We start from the raw sequence: 20,655 nt of genomic DNA on the forward strand, positions 1-20,655 counted from the left end.
TATTTGATGTTAATGTTTACTGGACAATTTAAGAAAAAGTGATAAATAGCAAACAAAGATACTGTACTTCATTATCATTGCGAAATTTAATGGCTACATTTTGGGCAGATATGACATGAAATCCAAGTTTATTTGCAGTTTGAAACCATAAGTGGAAATTATCAAGTGGCACAAGACAAGTAAGATACCATGATGTTATTGTCCGAAATGAAAACGGAGTCATCCCAGGCTCAGAGCGATGGGACTTTTTTAACCTCTGCATCCCCACAAAATGTTCTCTGAGGTGCATTTCCCCCTAACCTTTTGACCTTTAACCCACACCCACACATGGAAGTATACAGTTCATTGAACACCACCCTATTTAGTCTACATAATTATGACAGCTAGTAACACATGAAAAATCTCCTTTCCTAACCCACTGTGACATCTCATGAAGCAAGTCAGTACAAGGGTCAGGGAATACCTCCCTATCTAACCCACAATTACTGCTCATGAAGCAAGTCAGTACAAGGGTCAGGGAATACCTCCCTATCTAACCCACAATTACTGCTCATGAAGCAAGTCAGTACAAGGGTCAGGGAATACCTCCCTATCTAACCCACAATTACTGCTCATGAAGCAAGTCAGTACAAGGGTCAGGGAATACCCCTCTGTCTAACCCAATGTGACGGCTCATGAAGCAAGTCAGTACAAGGGTCAGGGAATACCCCTCTGTCTAACCCACTGTGACATCTCATGAAGCAAGTCAGTACAAGGGTCAGGGAATACCTCCCTATCTAACCCACAATTACTGCTCATGAAGCAAGTCAGTACAAGGGTCAGGGAATACCTCCCTGTCTAATCCACAATTACTGCTCATGAAGCAAGTCAGTACAAGGGTCAGGGAATACCTCCCTATCTAACCCACAATTACTGCTCATGAAGCAAGTCAGTACAAGGGTCAGGGAATACCCCTCTGTCTAACCCAATGTGACGGCTCATGAAGCAAGTCAGTACAAGGGTCAGGGAATACCCCTCTATCTAACCCACTGTGACATCTCATGAAGCCAGTCAGTACAAGGGTCAGGGAATACCTCCCTATCTAACCCACAATTACTGCTCATGAAGCAAGTCAGTACAAGGGTCAGGGAATACCTCCCTATCTAACCCACAATTACTGCTCATGAAGCAAGTCAGTACAAGGGTCAGGGAATACCTCCCTATCTAACCCACAATTACTGCTCATGAAGCAAGTCAGTACAAGGGTCAGGGAATACCCCTCTGTCTAACCCAATGTGACGGCTCATGAAGCAAGTCAGTACAAGGGTCAGGGAATACCCCTCTGTCTAACCCAATGTGACGGCTCATGAAGGAAGTCAGTACAATGGTCAGGGAATACCCCTCTGTCTAACCCAATGTGACATCTCATGAAGCAAGTCAGTACAAGGGTCAGGGAATACCCCTCTGTCTAACCCAGTGTGACATCTCATGAAGCAAGTCAGTACAAGGGTCAGGGAATACCTCCCTATCTAACCCACAATTACTGCTCATGAAGCAAGTCAGTACAAGGGTCAGGGAATACCCCTCTATCTAACCCACTGTGACGGCTCATGAAGCAAGTCAGTACAAGGGTCAGGGAATACCTCCCTATCTAACCCACTGTGACATCTCATGAAGCAAGTCAGTACAAGGGTCAGGGAATACCCCTCTGTCTAACCCAATGTGACGGCTCATGAAGCAAGTCAGTACAAGGGTCAGGGAATACCCCTCTGTCTAACCCAATGTGACGGCTCATGAAGCAAGTCACTACAAGGGTCAGGGAATACCCCTCTATCTAACCCAATGTGACATCTCATGAAGCAAGTCAGTACAAGGGTCAGGGAATACCCCTCTGTCTAACCCAATGTGACATCTCATGAAGCAAGTCAGTACAAGGGTCAGGGAATACCTCCCTATCTAACCCACAATTACTGCTCATGAAGCAAGTCAGTACAAGGGTCAGGGAATACCTCCCTATCTAACCCACTAAGACGGCTCATGAAGCATGTCAGTACAAGGGTCAGGGAATACCTCCCTATCTAACCCACTGTGACGGCTCATGAAGCAAGTCAGTACAAGGGTCAGGGAATACCTCCCTATCTAACCCACTAAGACGGCTCATGAAGCATGTCAGTACAAGGGTCAGGGAATACCTCCCTATCTAACCCACAATTACTGCTCATGAAGCAAGTCAGTACAAGGGTCAGGGAATACCCCTCTATCTAACCCACTGTGACGGCTCATGAAGCAAGTCAGTACAAGGGTCAGGGAATACCTCCCTATCTAACCCACTAAGACGGCTCATGAAGCATGTCAGTACAAGGGTCAGGGAATACCTCCCTATCTAACCCACAATTACTGCTCATGAAGCAAGTCAGTACAAGGGTCAGGGAATACCCCTCTATCTAACCCACTGTGACGGCTCATGAAGCAAGTCAGTACAAGGGTCAGGGAATACCTCCCTATCTATCCCACTGTGACGGCTCATGAAGCATGTCAGTACAAGGGTCAGGGAATACCTCCCTATCTAACCCACAATTACTGCTCATGAAGCAAGTCAGTACAAGGGTCAGGGAATACCCCTCTGTCTAACCCAATGTGACGGCTCATGAAGCAAGTCAGTACAAGGGTCAGGGAATACCTCCCTATCTAACCCACAATTACTGCTCATGAAGCAAGTCAGTACAAGGGTCAGGGAATACCCCTCTGTCTAACCCACTGTGACGGCTCATGAAGCATGTCAGTACAAGGGTCAGGGAATACCTCCCTATCTAACCCACTGTGACGGCTCATGAAGCATGTCAGTACAAGGGTCAGGTAATATCTCTCTGTCTAACCCACAATTACTGCTCATGAAGCAAGTCAGTACAATGGTCAGGGAATACCCCTCTGTCTAACCCAATGTGACGCCTCATGAAACAAGTCAGTACAAGGGTCAGGGAATATCTCTCTGTGTAACCCAATGTGACGGCTCATGAAGCAAGTCAGTACAAGGGTCAGGGAATATCTCTCTGTGTAACCCAATGTGACGGCTCATGAAGCAAGTCAGTACACGGGTCAGGGAATATCTCTCTGTCTAACCCAATGTGACGGCTCATGAAGGAAGTCCGTACACAGGTCAGGGAATACCTCCCTATCTAACACACAATTACTGCTCATGAAGCAAGTCAGTACAAGGGTCAGGGAATACGCCTCTGTCTAACCCAATGTGATGGCTCATGAAGCAAGTCAGTACAAGGGTCAGGGAATACCTCCCTATCTAACCCACAATTACTGCTCATGAAGCAAGTCAGTACAAGGGTCAGGGAATATCTCTCTGTCTAACCCAATGTGACGGCTCATGAAGCAAGTCCGTACACGGGTCAGGGAATACCTCCCTATCTAACACACAATTACTGCTCATGAAGCAAGTCAGTACAAGGGTCAGGGAATACGCCTCTGTCTAACCCAATGTGATGGCTCATGAAGCAAGTCCGTACACGGGTCAGGGAATACCTCCCTATCTAACCCACAATTACTGCTCATGAAGCAAGTCAGTACAAGGGTCAGGGAATACCCCTCTCTCTAACCCACTAAGACAGCTCATGAAGCAAGTCAGTACAAGGGTCAGGGAATACCCCTCTGTCTAACCCACTAAGACGGCTCATGAAGCAAGTCAGTACAATGGTCAGGGAATATCTCTCTGTCTAACCCACTGTGACGGCTCATGAAGGAAGTCAGTACAAGGGTCAGGGAATACCCCTCTGTCTAACCCAATGTGACAGCTCATGAAGCAAGTGAGTACAAGGGTCAGGGAATACCCCTCTGTCTAACCCACTGTGACGGCTCATGAAGCAAGTCAGTACAAGGGTCAGGGAATATCTCTCTGTCTAACCCACTGTGACGGCTCAAGAAGGAAGTCAGTACAAGGGTCAGGGAATACCCCTCTGTCTAACCCAATGTGACGGCTCATGAAGGAAGTCAGGGAATACCCCTCTGTCTAACCCACTGTGACGGCTCATGAAGGAAGTCAGGGAATACCCCTCTGTCTAACCCACTGTGACGGCTCATGAAGCAAGTCAGGGAATACCTCTCTGTCTAACCCACTGTGACGGCTCATGAAGCAAGTCAGGGAATACCTCTCTGTCTAACCCACTGTGACGGCTCATGAAGCAAGTCAGGGAATACCCCTCTGTCTAACCCACTGTGACGGCTCATGAAGCAAGTCAGGGAATACCTCTCTGTCTAACCCACTGTGACGGCTCATGAAGCAAGTCAGGGAATACCCCTCTGTCTAACCCACTGTGACGGCTCATGAAGCAAGTCAGGGAATACCCCTCTGTCTAACCCACTGTGACGGCTCATGAAGCAAGTCAGGGAATACCTCTCTGTCTAACCCAATGTGACGGCTCATGAAGCAAGTCAGGGAATACCTCTCTGTCTAACCTACAATTACTGCTCATGAAGCATGTCAGTACAAGGGTCAGGGAATACCTCCCTATCTAACCTACAATTACTGCTCATGAAGCAAGTCAGTACAAGGGTCAGGGAATACCCCTCTGTCTAACCCAATGTGACGGCTCATGAAGCAAGTCAGTACAATGGTCAGGGAATACCTCCCTATCTAACCCACAATTACTGCTCATGAAGCAAGTCAGTACAAGGGTCAGGGAATACCCCTCTATCTAACCCACTGTGACGGCTCATGAAGCAAGTCAGTACAAGGGTCAGGGAATACCTCCCTATCTATCCCACTGTGACGGCTCATGAAGCATGTCAGTACAAGGGTCAGGGAATACCTCCCTATCTAACCCACAATTACTGCTCATGAAGCAAGTCAGTACAAGGGTCAGGGAATACCCCTCTGTCTAACCCAATGTGACGGCTCATGAAGCAAGTCAGTACAAGGGTCAGGGAATACCTCCCTATCTAACCCACAATTACTGCTCATGAAGCAAGTCAGTACAAGGGTCAGGGAATACCTCCCTATCTAACCCACAATTACTGCTCATGAAGCAAGTCAGTACAAGGGTCAGGGAATACCCCTCTGTCTAACCCAATGTGACGGCTCATGAAGCAAGTCAGTACAATGGTCAGGGAATACCCCTCTATCTAACCCACTGTGACGGCTCATGAAGCATGTCAGTACAAGGGTCAGGGAATACCCCTCTGTCTAACCCATGAGGACATTTATTGACGAATGCAGGTTCCCATGAAAATGTTCAGGTTTGACAAACAAAATAATGACAATTTATACAGTATACAATATGCAGTATTTTAGCACTGATAGTTTATTTTAGTGAGTGTGGGTCACATTAATTTGTATCTAATTTAGCTAAATGGCAACAGGTCACCGAACCTTTTCACTTAGTACTTAACTAATTTTTGTTACCGGTACAAACACTCTTGTGTCTCCATTGGAGCTATGGTGATGCAGATTCTGGCCCTTGTCTTAGGTGTGAACAACGTCATCAATAAGACCTTTCAGCAAATCTCTTCTAAAAGTCAACTGTTGTTTACTTAGCTTTACAATTCAAACTTAGGATGATGTCGTCATGGGAACGCTGACAGTGAGAGAGAATTTCCAGTTCTCAGCAGCTTTGCGGTTACCCTCGGATACTACAAAGATGGAGAGAGATGCCCGTGTGAATGCTGTGATAGACGAACTGGGGCTGACTCGGTGTGCTGACACCAGGGTGAGATTAACAGCATTGTTTGTACCCGACACCAGGGTTAGATTAATATCACTGTCTGTAGCTGACACCAAGGTGAGACTAACAGCATTGTCTGTAGCTGACACCAAGGTGAGATTAACAGCATTGTTTGTAGCTGACACCAAGGTGAGACTAACAGCATTGTTTGTAGCTGACACCAAGGTGAGACTAACAGCATTGTTTGTAGCTGACACCAAGGAGAGATTAACATCACTGTCTGTAGCTGACACCAAGGTGAGACTAACAGCATTGTTTGTAGCTGACACCAAGGTGAGACTAACAGCATTGTTTGTAGCTGACACAAAGGTGAGATTAACAGCATTGTTTGTAGCTGACACCAAGGTAAGACTAACAGCATTGTTTGTAGCTGACACCAAGGTGAGACTAACAGCATTGTTTGTAGCTGACACCAAGGTGAGATTAACATCACTGTCTGTAGCTGACACCAAGGTGAGACTAACAGCATTGTCTGTAGCTGACACCCAGGTGAGATTAACATCATTGTCTGTAGCTGACACCAAGGTGAGATTAACAGCATTGTTTATAGCTGACACCAGGGTTAGATTAACACCATTGTTTGTAGCTGACACCCAGGTGAGATTAACATCATTGTTTGTAGCTGACACCAGGGTGAGATTAACAGCAATGTTTGTAGCTGACACCAGGGTGAGATTAACAGCATTGTTTATAGCTGACACCAAGGTGAGATTAACATCATTGTTTGTAGCTGACACCAGGGTTAGATTAACATCATTGTTTGTAGCTGACACCAGGGTGAGATTAACACCATTGTTTGTAGCTGACGCCAGGGTTAGATTAACACCATTGTTTGTAGCTGACACTAAGGTTAGATTAACACCATTGTTTATAGCTGACACCAGGGTTGGATTAACACCATTGTTTGTAGCTGATACCAGGGTGAGATTAACAGCATTGTTTATAGTTGACACCAGGGTTAGATTAACATCACTGTCTGTAGCTGACACCAAGATGAGATTAACAGCATTGTCTGTAGCTGACACCAAGGTGAGATTAACAGCATTGTTTGTAGCTGACACCAAGGTGAGACTAACAGCATTGTTTGTAGCTGACACCAAGGTGAGACTAACAGCATTGTTTGTAGCTGACACCAAGGTGAGATTAACATCACTGTCTGTAGCTGACACCAGGGTTAGATTAACATCATTGTTTGTAGCTGACACCAGGGTTAGATTAACACCATTGTTTGTAGCTGACACCAGGGTTAGATTAACACCATTGTTTGTAGCTGACACTAAGGTTAGATTAACACCATTGTTTATAGCTGACACCTGGGTTAGATTAACATCATTGTTTGTAGCTGACACCAGGGTTAGATTAACATCATTGTTTATAGCTGACACCATTGTTAGATTAACATCATTGTTTGTAGCTGACACCAGGGTTAGATTAACATCATTGTTTGTAGCTGACACCAGGGTGAGATTAACATCATTGTTTGTAGCTGACACCAGGGTGAGATTAACACCATTGTTTGTAGCTGACACCTGGGTGAGATTAACATCATTGTTTGTAGCTGGCGCCAGGGTTAGATTAACAGCAATGTTTATAGCTGACACCAGGGTTGGATTAACACCATTGTTTGTAGCTGATAGCAAGGTGAGACTAACAGCATTGTTTATAGTTGACACCAGGGTTAGATTAACACCATTGTTTGTAGCTGACACCAGGGTGAGATTAACAGCAATGTTTATAGCTGACACCAAGGTGAGATTAACAGCATTGTTTGTAGCTGACACCAAGGTGAGACTAACAGCATTGTTTGTAGCTGACACCAAGGTGAGATTAACATCACTGTCTGTAGCTGACACCAGGGTTAGATTAACATCATTGTTTGTAGCTGACACCAGGGTTAGATTAACACCATTGTTTGTAGCTGACACCAGGGTTAGATTAACACCATTGTTTGTAGCTGACACTAAGGTTAGATTAACACCATTGTTTATAGCTGACACCAGGGTTAGATTAACATCATTGTTTGTAGCTGACACCAGGGTTAGATTAACATCATTGTTTATAGCTGACACCAGGGTTAGATTAACATCATTGTTTGTAGCTGACACCAGGGTTAGATTAACACCATTGTTTGTAGCTGACACCAGGGTTAGATTAACATCATTGTTTGTAGCTGACACCTGGGTTAGATTAACACCATTGTTTGTAGCTGATACCAGGGTGAGATTAACAGCATTGTTTATAGTTGACACCAGGGTTAGATTAACACCATTGTTTGTAGCTGACACCAGGGTGAGATTAACAGCAATGTTTATGGCTGACACCAAGGTGAGATTTACAGGAATGTTTATAGCTGACACCAAGGTGAGATTAACACCATTGTTTTTAGCTGACACCAGGGTTAGATTAACATCATTGTTTGTAGCTGACACCATGGTTAGATTAACACCATTGTTTGTAGCTGACACCAGAGTTAGATTAACACCATTGTTTGTAGCTGACACCAGGGTTAGATTAACAGGATTGTTTATAGCTGACACCAGGGTGAGATTAACACCATTGTTTATAGCTGACACCAGGGTTAAATTAACAGGATTGTTTATAGCTGACACCAGGGTGAAATTAACACCATTGTTTGTAGCTGACACCTAGGGCTGGTCATGAGGTTGTGAGTATATAGGTGGCTATTGATGAGATCATATGAATTGATTAACTTAACCTATGTCATGGTATGCACTTCTCTCTTTGACTTGAGAAGAATTGGGAAGTGGTTAAGATCTTACAGGTGATGATTTAACCGATTGATTATCGAAAATAATTGCTTAGCTTCATTTATCAAAGTCTACTGGTTATGTTTGTTAGTGCACAAAAATATAGAAACACATAGTTTGTTCAGGATTTTTTCTCAATTTACACAAAATGCATTTACTGAAGACTAGGAACGTAAATTTCCTTGAGTCTTTGATGTAAATTTAGTCATGACAAGAAATGAGCTTGTAGTGGTTATGACCTGTAACAGACAAAACCAACCTTGTGATAAATGCTATTAATGCAAACACAGTATTTCCTCTTCAATTCTTTTCCATGATGAGAGACAAGGATGAGTGGCAGACAGAGCTTAGACACACATCCACACCTGTGGGTGACAAGAAAGAGAATGACAGTAGTTGGATGTTATATGACTGTCCTGAACACTTAACATGAACGTGACTCTGCAAAAGTTTTAGTCGAACTATGAGGCATTTTATCCTTCAGAAAACATAAACATAATGTTTCCACCAGTGATGTTAGCTGTTTGATGCAACTGCAAACCAAGAAACGGGATGCGTCGAAGCTGTTTACTGTGGGAGGCTGTACAAGGCGATGACAACTGACAAGTTTGATTACAAGGGGGCAGACTGGAATGGTGCAGCGACATCAACACATTGTGACGTAATGCAAAAAGTGTGCATTATCATCTGATAAAGTATTGTTGGCGCCTTTGATCTTTAACCGAAGCATCTTAGAATAGCGCTTTGAGTTCTCTTTTGCTCCTCACCGGAGAAGGACTTCTTAGATGTTTTGTAGGACTCTTATCTCAGTGAAAATGCGTGATGTTTATTTTGTCCTCAGTCTTCTAGTCCAAGTGCCAGGACATACGATAATAGTCACAGCCTTGGGTATTCAAGTCTCTGTCCCTGCACTCCAGTCTCTACTGTACCATACTCAAAAATTCCAGCATCCACCCTGCGATCTTGTGGTTGTTCTCAGAGGAATATGAACCTTTGGCATCAAAAGATTTCGAGATAATCACCCTCAAAACCTTTTTCCTTACAGCACTTGCAACTGCTGCATGCCAGCGTTCAAAATAATCACCGGACCAGCGACGGTTGTTATTCTACTGGACTGGCAGTTTCAAATATGTGCAGGCTCTAATGGCATCAAGTACATTATCTGTCAATTACTTTTCAGCTGGAATGTTTCCCTTTCTTTTCTTTAATAACGTTCAGGAATCATCCACGATTCATTATGTTGTGATAAGTTTCACATCCTGGTACTATGTTTTGATGTAGGAATGTCAACGCCTGTCTTACAAATAGAAACTGCTCTGTGTGCCATAGGCTTCACTTGATGTTGTAGAAACAGTGTGAAAATGTGTACAATGTAGTCTGTTTTTATTGGTTTCCAAATGGGCCTGCAGATTCCATTCAGAGCCTGTATATTTTAAAGCCTGCAGATAGCAGCAGGCCCAATGGACAACTGGTAAATTAAAGTATTGCAAACACTGCTGCGTGCATCTAGGAACTGTCAACTGGGTGTGTTTTGAAACGAAAAGGCATGCCAATGTTTTCCTTGGCTTATTGTGGGACCTTATTGCAAACAATCAGTTGCCAGGACAGTCGCACACACTCATTCTCTCCATCCGTGTCTGGGCTCTATGAGTGAATCTTGCTTCATCTCAAGACTGTCGTATGCGTTTTATTCCATTGTCTACATCTTCATTTGAAGAAGTCTCGCATACAACAAATTTGGGTAAGGTCTACCATCCTAGGCTACTATGTCTACACTGACCTTCCAATGCTTACTACTGCTAACGCGCATAATAAGAGCCTTGGCTTCAACAAAGGTGCTGCAGAGTAACTGTTCCCTTGACACCATCATGGAATGTTGCTCCTGGAAGTCAATATGGACTTCACCTCTTACTATCTCCGAGATATATCTGTTATTAATGTGGAGGGTCTACACCAGTTTGGTCTGTTTGGCAGACCAACTTGTGTCAGCCTGCTATATGTTGGTCTTGTACGTCTATAAAATATATTGATGTTTGGTTCTACTTTTAATTTCTTGGGCACAGATCACCTTACCTGGCATAGCAGATGCATGTTTGTACTGTCATACCAATGACTCTATAGACTGTGAGGCCAGTCTTGTACATCATGCAGAGAGGGCTCGCCACTACACTTACTGACCTCTGCTCTCTGAGCAGTTAGTAAAGTGTTCATTTTCAAAGCATTTCGCTTATGAGCTCCCCTCTCATCTTGGCATGACTGATTAGTACTGAATGTTAAACAAGTTGAAACCAGGTTGTCCCTTTAATGGCCTTGCAGTGTGTCTGGAGAATGGTTTCAAAGCAAGGGTCTACCATTAAGGTCATAGAGAAATTACAAGGAGGCAGGGCTTATTTGCCAAACTGCATCCGTAAGCCTTGAACAATAGTTGCAGCTGACAGTATCATTGATTCAGGAATGCCCACTCACAAGAGTTTTTGTGCTGTGTATGTCAAGGCGTTTGTCATTGGGAAGCAACTCATCACATGTTCTGGAGTGTGCATATCAGGAGTTAGTGCTTTCTCCAGGCCTCACTGTGCAATGCCGCTTCACACTTATACGTTTGACACAAAGTACTCTGCACCCCACCGTCAAACTGTGGGAGAAATGTATACCTTGAGATAGGATAAGTTGAAAAATTTGGAAATTTCAACATTCCACTTTCTGACCTCTACTCTCTCAGCAATTATGTCAGTAAGGTGTTTATTTCAGATTACCTATGGGGTTTTCAAAGTATTCCACGTCCAAATCCCTTTCTCATCTTAGGATGACTGATTTGTACTGAACATTAAACAAGTTAAATACTGAGTTGTCTTCCCTTTCACACCCTTTCAGCGTTTGTGTGTGGGAAATGGTTTCGAAGCAGGGGCTGTCCAGATTAAGCCTTAATGTAAGGTCTGGCAGGATATAGATGTGTTCATGAATGGGAGCAGTGGGGAATATTCAGATGGGAGTGAGGCAGATCTTATTCAACAGCATGTTTCCATGCCATGGTCGAAGTAGAAGTAAGTAAGTGCATACCATGAGATAGGAGCCGTATTATAAATATTACAGTGTATTGTTAAAATTTTCATTCATTCATTTAGGTTGGTAATGAGTTTATTCGGGGTGTGTCTGGGGGTGAGAGAAAGCGAACAAACATCGGTATGGAGCTGATTATCTCCCCTCCCGTGCTGTTCCTGGACGAACCAACCACAGGCCTGGATGCCAGCACGGCTAATGCAGTCATGTACTTGCTTAGAAGGTGAGAGGGAACGAAGATGACACAGACTAGATGAATGCATGCACAACCTCCTAATTTTATCTCCTGCAATGCGTTTTGCAGGGAGGAGGGTATTGAAATGCACTCCATTTGTCTGTCTGTTTTCAGAGCAGACCTCTTAAACTGTTCACTATTTCTTCACCAAACTTGAGACTTAGATTGGTGTGGTGGTGTTCTGGTGCATTTTGATAGTTTCGAATTCTGAATAAAGTATTTTTTGTGTTTCCATGGCAACAAGTGTGAATTTGACTGAAATTGGTGTTAGTGCTCTTTTCTGGAGACCCAACTCTGAAACTGTTCACTATTTCTTCACCAAACTTGACACATAGATTGGTGTGTTGGTGTACTTGTGCCTTTTGGTAATTTTTTAATTCAGATAAAAACACTTTTTGTGTTTCCATGGCAACAAGTTTGACTTCACCTGAAATTGGTGATATTGCTCTTTTCCGGAGCAGAACTCTAAAGCCATTCAGTGTTTCTTCACCAAACATGGCACATAACTTGGACTATTTGTGTATTGGTGCCTTTTGATAGTTTTGGAATTCTGAATAAAATATTTTTTGCAATTCAATGGCAACAACTTTGACTTCAACTGAAATTAGTGGTAGTGCTCTTTTACGGAGTAGAACTCTTGAACTGTTCGTTATTTCACCAAACTTGGAATATTAAAGCTTGGTCTAGTGGTATTTGGAATTCTTATTAAAATATTTTTGCATTTCCATGGCAACATGTATGACTAGACAGAAATTGGTGATTGTGCACCTTTCAACTTTAAAAACCTTTCATTACTCTCTTTCCATTCTTCTATATACCTAATCATAACTTCTTTGCATATTCATGCAGGTTGCTTTGCCATGGCGGGGAAAAGTTGAAGACTTTGTGGCATTAGCATTAGTTAAGATGATGCATTTCCCCAAATAGACCAACAGCTAAATGGCTATCTCTTTGATCAGATAGTATTGGTATTAAAAATACCATTTGTATGCTGGAACAACAGAAATTGTACATTAATAACAATCCAGATAGTTTGGTCATTTCTTCCTTAAACCAGAGGGTTTTTTTTACTTCAGACTGGCCCTGAAGGGTCGTACCATCGTGTTCTCGATCCACCAGCCTCGCTTCTCTATATACAAAGTGTTTGACAACCTGATGCTGCTGTCAGGGGGTGAGGTAGTCTACCATGGCGCTGCACCTGAGGCTCTCGAGTACTTCCAGTCAGTAGGTATGTCCCAGCTTCCTGTCACTCAGGATTCATATCGAACATTCTACTTACATGTCTGCTGAGCTCTTAGAAGCAGAGCATACTAACCAGTTCATGCATGTCAATTTCTGTATTATTTCCATGAGAAAATATTTTTCAATTTAGAACTGTCATGGAGTCAGAGAGCAGTTATAAATGAGATTTCTTTCATCCAGGTTATATCTGTGAGGAACACAACAACCCTCCGGACTTCTTCCTGGACGTCCTCAACGGCGACTACAATACCACTGATAACTTTGAGGCCCCAGACAAGAAAGAAAATGGTTTGTGGAATCTTTGCTAGCTACAGATATTGGTGACCACTGTAAGACATAAAGCACTGTGAGAGTGAGTAGGTGTTGACTTCAAAATGGTGCACATTTGAGTTTTGTTGAATTACTACAGTCTTGTTGAATGTTGTACTTGACCCAACTGTTGATCTTGAGAATTACAAACACACTAACAACCCAAATGCTAGAAATATAATTTTAGAGAAAATTGAGCAGTTCAATTTGATAGACATCTGGCGTGATCTAAAAGATAATACAAGGAAATACACTTGGTGGAAAAGAAATCCTAGACAGCAAGCCAGACTAGATTTCTTTCTAGTCTCCCAGGACATAGGCAATATCACTGTAGATGCTCAAATTCATCTGGGATGCAAATCTGATCATTCAGCTATTACACTTACTTTCACGAATAACAACAATAGAAGTGGAAATTTAACACCTTGTTTCTTCGAGATGAAGAGTATATAAATATAGTTAAGACCAAGATAAAATTAGAGCAATATGCTCTAAGTAATTGCAGCGAGGATATAAGGAATATTGACGATAATGATTTAGTTCTAAGTATAGTCTTTTTTTGCTGATGAACATTACAGGCAAATCAATCTCCTACAGTACCTTCTTGAAGAGACAGAAAAAAGACAGAACAAAATATCTGTAAGCTAAAATAATTGATATTGAGGATACAATTCGTAATAACTTCCAAAACATTAACAAAGCTCTTCTGTCAGAGCTATCTAAATATAAGTTGGAACTGGAGAAAATTAAGGAACAAGAGATTAAAGGTATTCAGATCAGAAATGGAATATTGTGGCAGGAAGAAGGGGAAAAACCTACAAAATATTTTTGTAATCTTGAAAATAGAAATTTTATCAGTAAATCAATGAACTGTCTTCTATCAGATGAAGGTGAGTTAATCAGTGATCAAACGGATATTTTGGCTAGGCAAAGACATTTTTATCAAGAACTATATGCTGAAAAAGGTAGTAAGATAGACCACAATATAGTTCTATCTACACTTAATGTTCCAAGTCTTCCCGCAACCTTGACAGAAAAATTAGAAAAACCCATTAATAGGAGTGAAATACTGAATGTTCTGAAGTCCGTGAAAAATGATAGAAGTCCTGTTATTGGCGGATATCCAATAGAATTTTGTAAATTTTTCTGGAATGATTTGGGTAAATCAATTCTCCGTTAGGTACATCAAACATTTAAAAATAACCATTTATCTTAAACCATGAACAAGGGGATAATAACCTGCATACCTAAGCAAGGTAAGGATAGAAAACTGCTAGAACATTGGCGCCCTATATCCCTTCTAAACTCTGTGTATAAATTGATTAGTGCTCATATCACTAATAGACTGAAATGTACGCTAGACTATTTAATACAAGAAAACCAGACTGGTTTTATTCCAGGTAGGTGCATTAGCAAAAATATAATACTTCTGTATGACATCATTTTTGAGACAAGAAAACAAAATATGAAAGGTCTCTTGCTATTAATTAATACTGTTTCAAAACCTTTTATCTATGCTGTCATGAAAAAGTTTGGATTTGGCACAAATATACTAAAATGGATCACTCTTTTGACAAGTAACACAACGTCATGTGTCATTCAAAGCAGCCACCTATCAGACTTCTTTTCTAACTCAAGAGGCTGACGTCAAGGTGATCCAATTTCACCGTACCTCTTTCTCTTTGTTGCTGAAATTTTAGGAATTATGATTCATGAGAACAGAGATATCAAGGGTATTGTGTTGAATTGTAAGGAATATATATTAGGTCAATACGCAGACAATACTCAACTATTCTTGGATGGCATTGATACTAGTCTCAAGGCTGCTAAAGACGCGCTGTCTCTATTTTATAAAATTTCAGGTTTGAAAATTAATGTGGAAAAGACTAAAGCAATATGGCTAGGGCCTGTGGTCAACTGTAAGGATATCATCTGCAGGGAATTCACGTTAGACTGGGTTTCTGAAAATTTTGAGGTTTTGGGTATATTTCTGAATGCCAACCTGAAGGATCTATGGGTCATCAATACTAAAAACAAGACTGACTTCAATTTTGAAGATTTTAGGAAACTGGCAAAGAATGAAGTTGACTCTTATGGGGAAAATTACTGTTATAAAAACTCTAGCTCTCTTGTCTCTGGTTCATATATTTACGGCTCTACCCAATCCACCTGAAACATTTATTAAAGACTTGGAACAAAGGTTGTTCTCTTTTGTATGGAACGGAAAGCCAGATACAATAAGGAGAGTAACACTGAAAAAAGACTATAAGGAAGGAGGAATTAGGATGACAGATATTACCTCTTTTATTGACTCACTCAAAATAGCCACCCTAAAAAGATCTTTATCTAGAGCTAACTGTAACAACCCCTGCAACATTCCTAATATTGATCAGTTCATGAAAGTGGATAACCCATATTGGAAAGATGTTTTTCAGGCATGGAAGAAATACAGATCTTCTTTCAAAATTAGTCCAGATGATTTTCAGAAAATACTTTATGAACCGCTATGGCTGAACCATCAGTTTGCAGTCTCCTCTTTTTAGATTTGTAACTGGTTTAAAATGGGTGTTACCGAGATCAAAGATATTTGTAACTCTGACAGGTTTCTATCATTTAGCGAATTTAAAGCTAGATTCCCAGTTAAGGGTACCTTTTTAGATTGTAATAGACTATTGAAAAATATTCCCTGGACTTGGAGAACTACAATAAGCAATCATAAAGTCGGAAACCAGAATCTTGGTATCAATGAAGTGATTTTAACGTTGCTTACACCCTTCAAAGGTTGCAGAATCCTTTATGATAAGTTGATTGGAACAGATAAATTGCCTGAAGTTTGCAAGAAATGGGAAATTTTAACAAATATTTATACATCCTGGTACACTACTTTTCTAAACTATAGAAAGTGTACAAAAGACATTAAACTGTTACCTTTTCAGTATAGATTTATTCATAAAGTTATCTATACCTGAAAGAACTGATAAAAATGAAGATACTGTAATAGATAATGACTGCTGTACATTCTGTGAAAGAGAATCTGAAAACATTGTACACGTGTTTGCATCTTGTGATATTGTTCGGACCTTTTGGAATGACTTAAGTCTCTATATTAAGAATACTGTTAATATTAACATTTTATTCACAGATTTTGTAATATTATTAGGGATTAACACTGGCTACCCTTTTGTTAATAATATCATTCTTGCTGGAAAACGGTTCATATACCTAGCTAGTATAACTGAGAGAAAGCTTACTCTTGACAATTTTTTATGCGAGTTAAAAAGATACATAGCCAGGAAAAATAACACTATGACGAATTTCCAGCAAAAATGGCCCACAGAGTTAACACTACTATTTGATGTACATAGCTATTTGTTTCTAGTGTGCAGTATATATTGCCCACCGCGTGTATCTTGGATATGTAAACGGTGCTAACGTCTGATGTAACTTTTTGCCCAGTGTACCTGCCATGTTAATGTTATGTTGGCCACACCTATATTACACTATATTATTACATAAACATCATGTAGCCTGAATGTACCTTTTCACTGTGGACATTTTGAGAACTGCTTTTCACGTATTGAATGTATTTTATTTGAATATGTATACAAAGCCATTATGAAATAGAAATATATTATGCTAATACCATGTCAATACCTATGTACACCTATATTCCCATACAATTACTGAGGTAATTACGTAACCGCCTCGCCGAAATGAAGACTCTTTACACGTTTTAAAATATATTATGCCAGATAGCGCTATAGCATCCTCATTCATCTATATGCACACATAATGAGAATTGCATTTGTGTAACAGCCTTTCTGAAATGAATATTTCTCATATGATTTGGGTAACACATGGTGCAATTATTGTTACAAATCTCTTGTACATCCATATTCTTGTTTGAAGATGTAACTATGTAACTGCCTCACTGAAATGAATAAATTATTAGAAAAAAAAAGAAAAAACAATTACTACAGTCTTAAGTTAAAAAAAGAGCAGATTGAAGACATTAAAACTCAAGTGAAACTTAGTGGTTAAAGCATGACACTATCCCAGAAAATGGGGTATGAACCCCAAACTGTTGGATGGACATAGCCAAGGGATGTCTCTCTCTACAACCACAGGGCCAGCCTACTGCATAGCTTACATTATTGATGATTAATGATGGTGCTGAGTCTTTTTCTTGTGTTGCCAGGTAACTTTATCTGTTAACATCAGCTTACTTCAGTGATTGAGTTTGAATACAAGGGATTCCAGTCGGCACTAGCCTCCCACTTTTTGGTAGTGTGCTTCAAAATGGGGTTCCAGTAACTTGCCACTGCATTGAATATGACATTCCAATTCAAACATAACTGAAAATGACATTCCAATTCAAACATAACTGAAAATGACATTCCAATTCAAACATAACTGAAAATGACATTCCAATTCAAACATAACTGCTATAATCCTGGATCTGGGTCTTTGTGTAAAATAGGAAAGAGTTTGGGTTTTTCTTTTAAAAAAAAGCAAATTTTACAATTGTCTGAAGATAATATATGCATTAATTATTACTGTTACGATTTGAATAAAATAAATGTGTGTAATTAAGAAACAACTTAAAAACGTGTATCAGATGCTGTCAGCCAAATGAAAGGATTTACACTATCAACAATATGACAGTAATAAAGAATACATAAATACCAGAATGAACTAGGTAATGAAAATACTGATACTAAGTACCCAATCAAGCTTGGAAACCATTGGTAAAATGCCCATTGGTTGTATTCTTGTATAGAGTCCTGGAATTCCTTTGTTTTATTGGTAAATAATATCATTCAGAACTTTTATTAATGTTTGCTGAAATTTTGTTGTTATTATTATTGTATTGCGGATAAATGTGACTGTGGTAAATTAAACATTTAACCTGAAAATGTATTGTAACTGATATTAGTTGTCAGTCAGTCCAACAAACCTAAGTGTCGACCATTGCACAATTATGTATATGCACCCACACATGCACCCACATCTCCACACATGCACCGTTTTTTCAAAGCTGTCACAACAGCGTTGTCTGCCCTTTTCTGTGTCACTTGTTTAGTTCTCTATTTGTCCTGTAGTCAGGTTATTTACATTTGTTGCACCATTCAGTGCTGACTATAGCAAATGATGCATGATTTAACTCCTTCTTGCGGCAAGAACTCTTAGTATTCTTATATTTAATGTAAACTTACTTTTTTTCAGAAAGCAAGAATCTTCAGGAAACTCTTGTAGAGAATTTTAGACAGTCACAGTGGCATGACAAGTAAGCATATTGCAGTACTATTGAATAACATCTGAACAATGTTACAAATACATACTGATACAAACAGTGATGAAGATTTATTTGTTTATGACAGAGGTTTTATTCCAAGGTTTAGTCTGTTATCTTATGCATTATCCAATGTGTGAAATACACACGTGACAAAGTATCGTAAAACGCACATCTTTTTATACTATCAGTTTGTTACTATACAACATGGCTCAGGAACTTAAATCTCGGTTTAATAAATTATTCTATAAATGTGGCCTCAGGGAATGTTTAGATAGTGAGGAATAATTGGATGGTAAATCTGAATGCTGAAATAATGACTAAGGAAAGTGTATTCCTAGGAGCAAACATGACAAACCACTGATTTTATAGTGCTGATAACTGTGGTCGCTTGACTTTAGCACAGGCAGTCATTTTCAAGATTCTTCATTATAGCCTCGTAGGAAAGCACATAAGTATTAACAACCAAGTACAATTTCATTTTCTGGTGTAACCTCTGCCAACTGCAATAACCTCCCTCACCCTCCTCCCCTCTCACATCTATGAGGTGTTTAGGTATTCCATTCCCTTTTTCATGTAGGGCTTGTTCCAATGTATTGGGTCAGGATTTCTGTGGCATATTGTGCAACACATCATGTACCAAACATGCTTTATGGGATTGAGATCTGCACTAAAGGAAAGGAAAGTGTAGAGCCGCTAGCACCTTGGAGTAAGAAATCACTGATGGCATCCACACAATGTGACCTAACATTATCGTCCATGTGTTCAGAGGATGTAACGTTATATTTGGGACACTCTCTCAGTGGAGAACAAATTCTACTACTTTTGTTGGGTTGAGTCCCGTCTAGGATTTGAACCCTAACCCTCAGGGTCAAGCATCTGATCACCAGCACACTAATACTATCCCCAACATAACATTTGTGACAAGACATCTTTGTCCACAATAATGCCAGTCAGGGTCTGCAATATCATTGTTGTGTGTCATATGGTGAGAATGAAGATTCAGAAATGGAGCTGGGGCCCACTTGAATACTTACTGTAATAGGCTGTACAAGTAGATAGTGGAATTATAACTTAGGTTGGCTTTATGTCGTAATGGCAATGAAATGTTGGCAACATAAATCACAATGGTAGCTGAATTTCAAGTTTCAAGGCAGATAGTTCAGTCACCCTGTCCCATTATCTTGCTCACTGAACAAAGAATCATGTTCAACAATCCAGCTTCTAGGTGCAAATAACTTTCACCAGGCCTAACTAATGCATCATTATTCCAGACTGATGAATGAGGTCACGGAGATCTATGACAAGTATGTGAAGGATGATGAGAACGGCACAATTGTTCGGATGCCACGAGTGCCATATGCCACATCTTTCTTCAATCAGGTACCGATTACAAACCTTATTTTGCTTTGTATAAATGAGTATATTTTACACTTTTTTCTTGGTGTTTTTATATTCTGATGACAAATGATTGATTGAAATGAGAAACAGAATTATTAAATGATCTTAATGTTTCAGCTGATGGTTGTCTCGGGAAGAACAATAAGAAATATCATCCGAAATCCCCAGACATCCATATTGCAGGTGAAAGCCTTATTATATATTTTGGTATATTTTCAAGGCATCAAGAAGGGTTATAAATAAGATAATGTCACCTGGCAGCTCTATTGGAAGGTAAAGCACAAAAAGAATGATTTTGTGATCTTGGCTTCAAGTCCAAAGTCCCCCTTAATCTGTTCTCGGGTTTCTCCTGAGGGGCTCATCTCTATGACCCGTGCCAATTCCACCAAGCAATGTGAGACCTCTATGAGACCATGTTAATATGTAAGAGAGTTGCAATCATCTAAACATGCAATACAGGGACAGAACATTTACTATGTTACTCGTTTATGTAACTCTTAAGTCAGTAATGTGATAAAGTGTGCCTGTCGGAATGTTCGAATAGGGGAACAGTTATGAACTTCCATACATGTCAGTTTTATAAGTGTTATAAGTTTTGATTTTACAGTGCTATTTAGAAAATGGTCAGATGTAACATATACA

At 40.4% G+C, this 20,655-nt stretch overlaps 1 protein-coding gene across 2 annotated transcripts in view; it reads left to right on the forward strand.

Moving 5' to 3' along the window:
- Positions 1 to 20,655, forward strand: part of LOC137284242 (broad substrate specificity ATP-binding cassette transporter ABCG2-like) — a 49,799-nt gene that overhangs the window by 16,324 nt on the left and 12,820 nt on the right. For both annotated transcript variants that reach the window (XM_067815976.1, XM_067815975.1), the window contains exons 5-11: positions 5,541 to 5,693; positions 11,599 to 11,756; positions 12,845 to 12,996; positions 13,191 to 13,298; positions 18,546 to 18,606; positions 19,887 to 19,995; positions 20,131 to 20,196. In XM_067815976.1, coding sequence (XP_067672077.1) covers positions 5,541 to 5,693; positions 11,599 to 11,756; positions 12,845 to 12,996; positions 13,191 to 13,298; positions 18,546 to 18,606; positions 19,887 to 19,995; positions 20,131 to 20,196 — 807 coding nt within the window. The remainder of the gene's footprint in view (positions 1 to 5,540; positions 5,694 to 11,598; positions 11,757 to 12,844; positions 12,997 to 13,190; positions 13,299 to 18,545; positions 18,607 to 19,886; positions 19,996 to 20,130; positions 20,197 to 20,655) is intronic.

Source organism: Haliotis asinina, chromosome 5, assembly GCF_037392515.1.
Source record: "Haliotis asinina isolate JCU_RB_2024 chromosome 5, JCU_Hal_asi_v2, whole genome shotgun sequence".
Lineage (NCBI taxonomy): Eukaryota > Metazoa > Mollusca > Gastropoda > Lepetellida > Haliotidae > Haliotis > Haliotis asinina.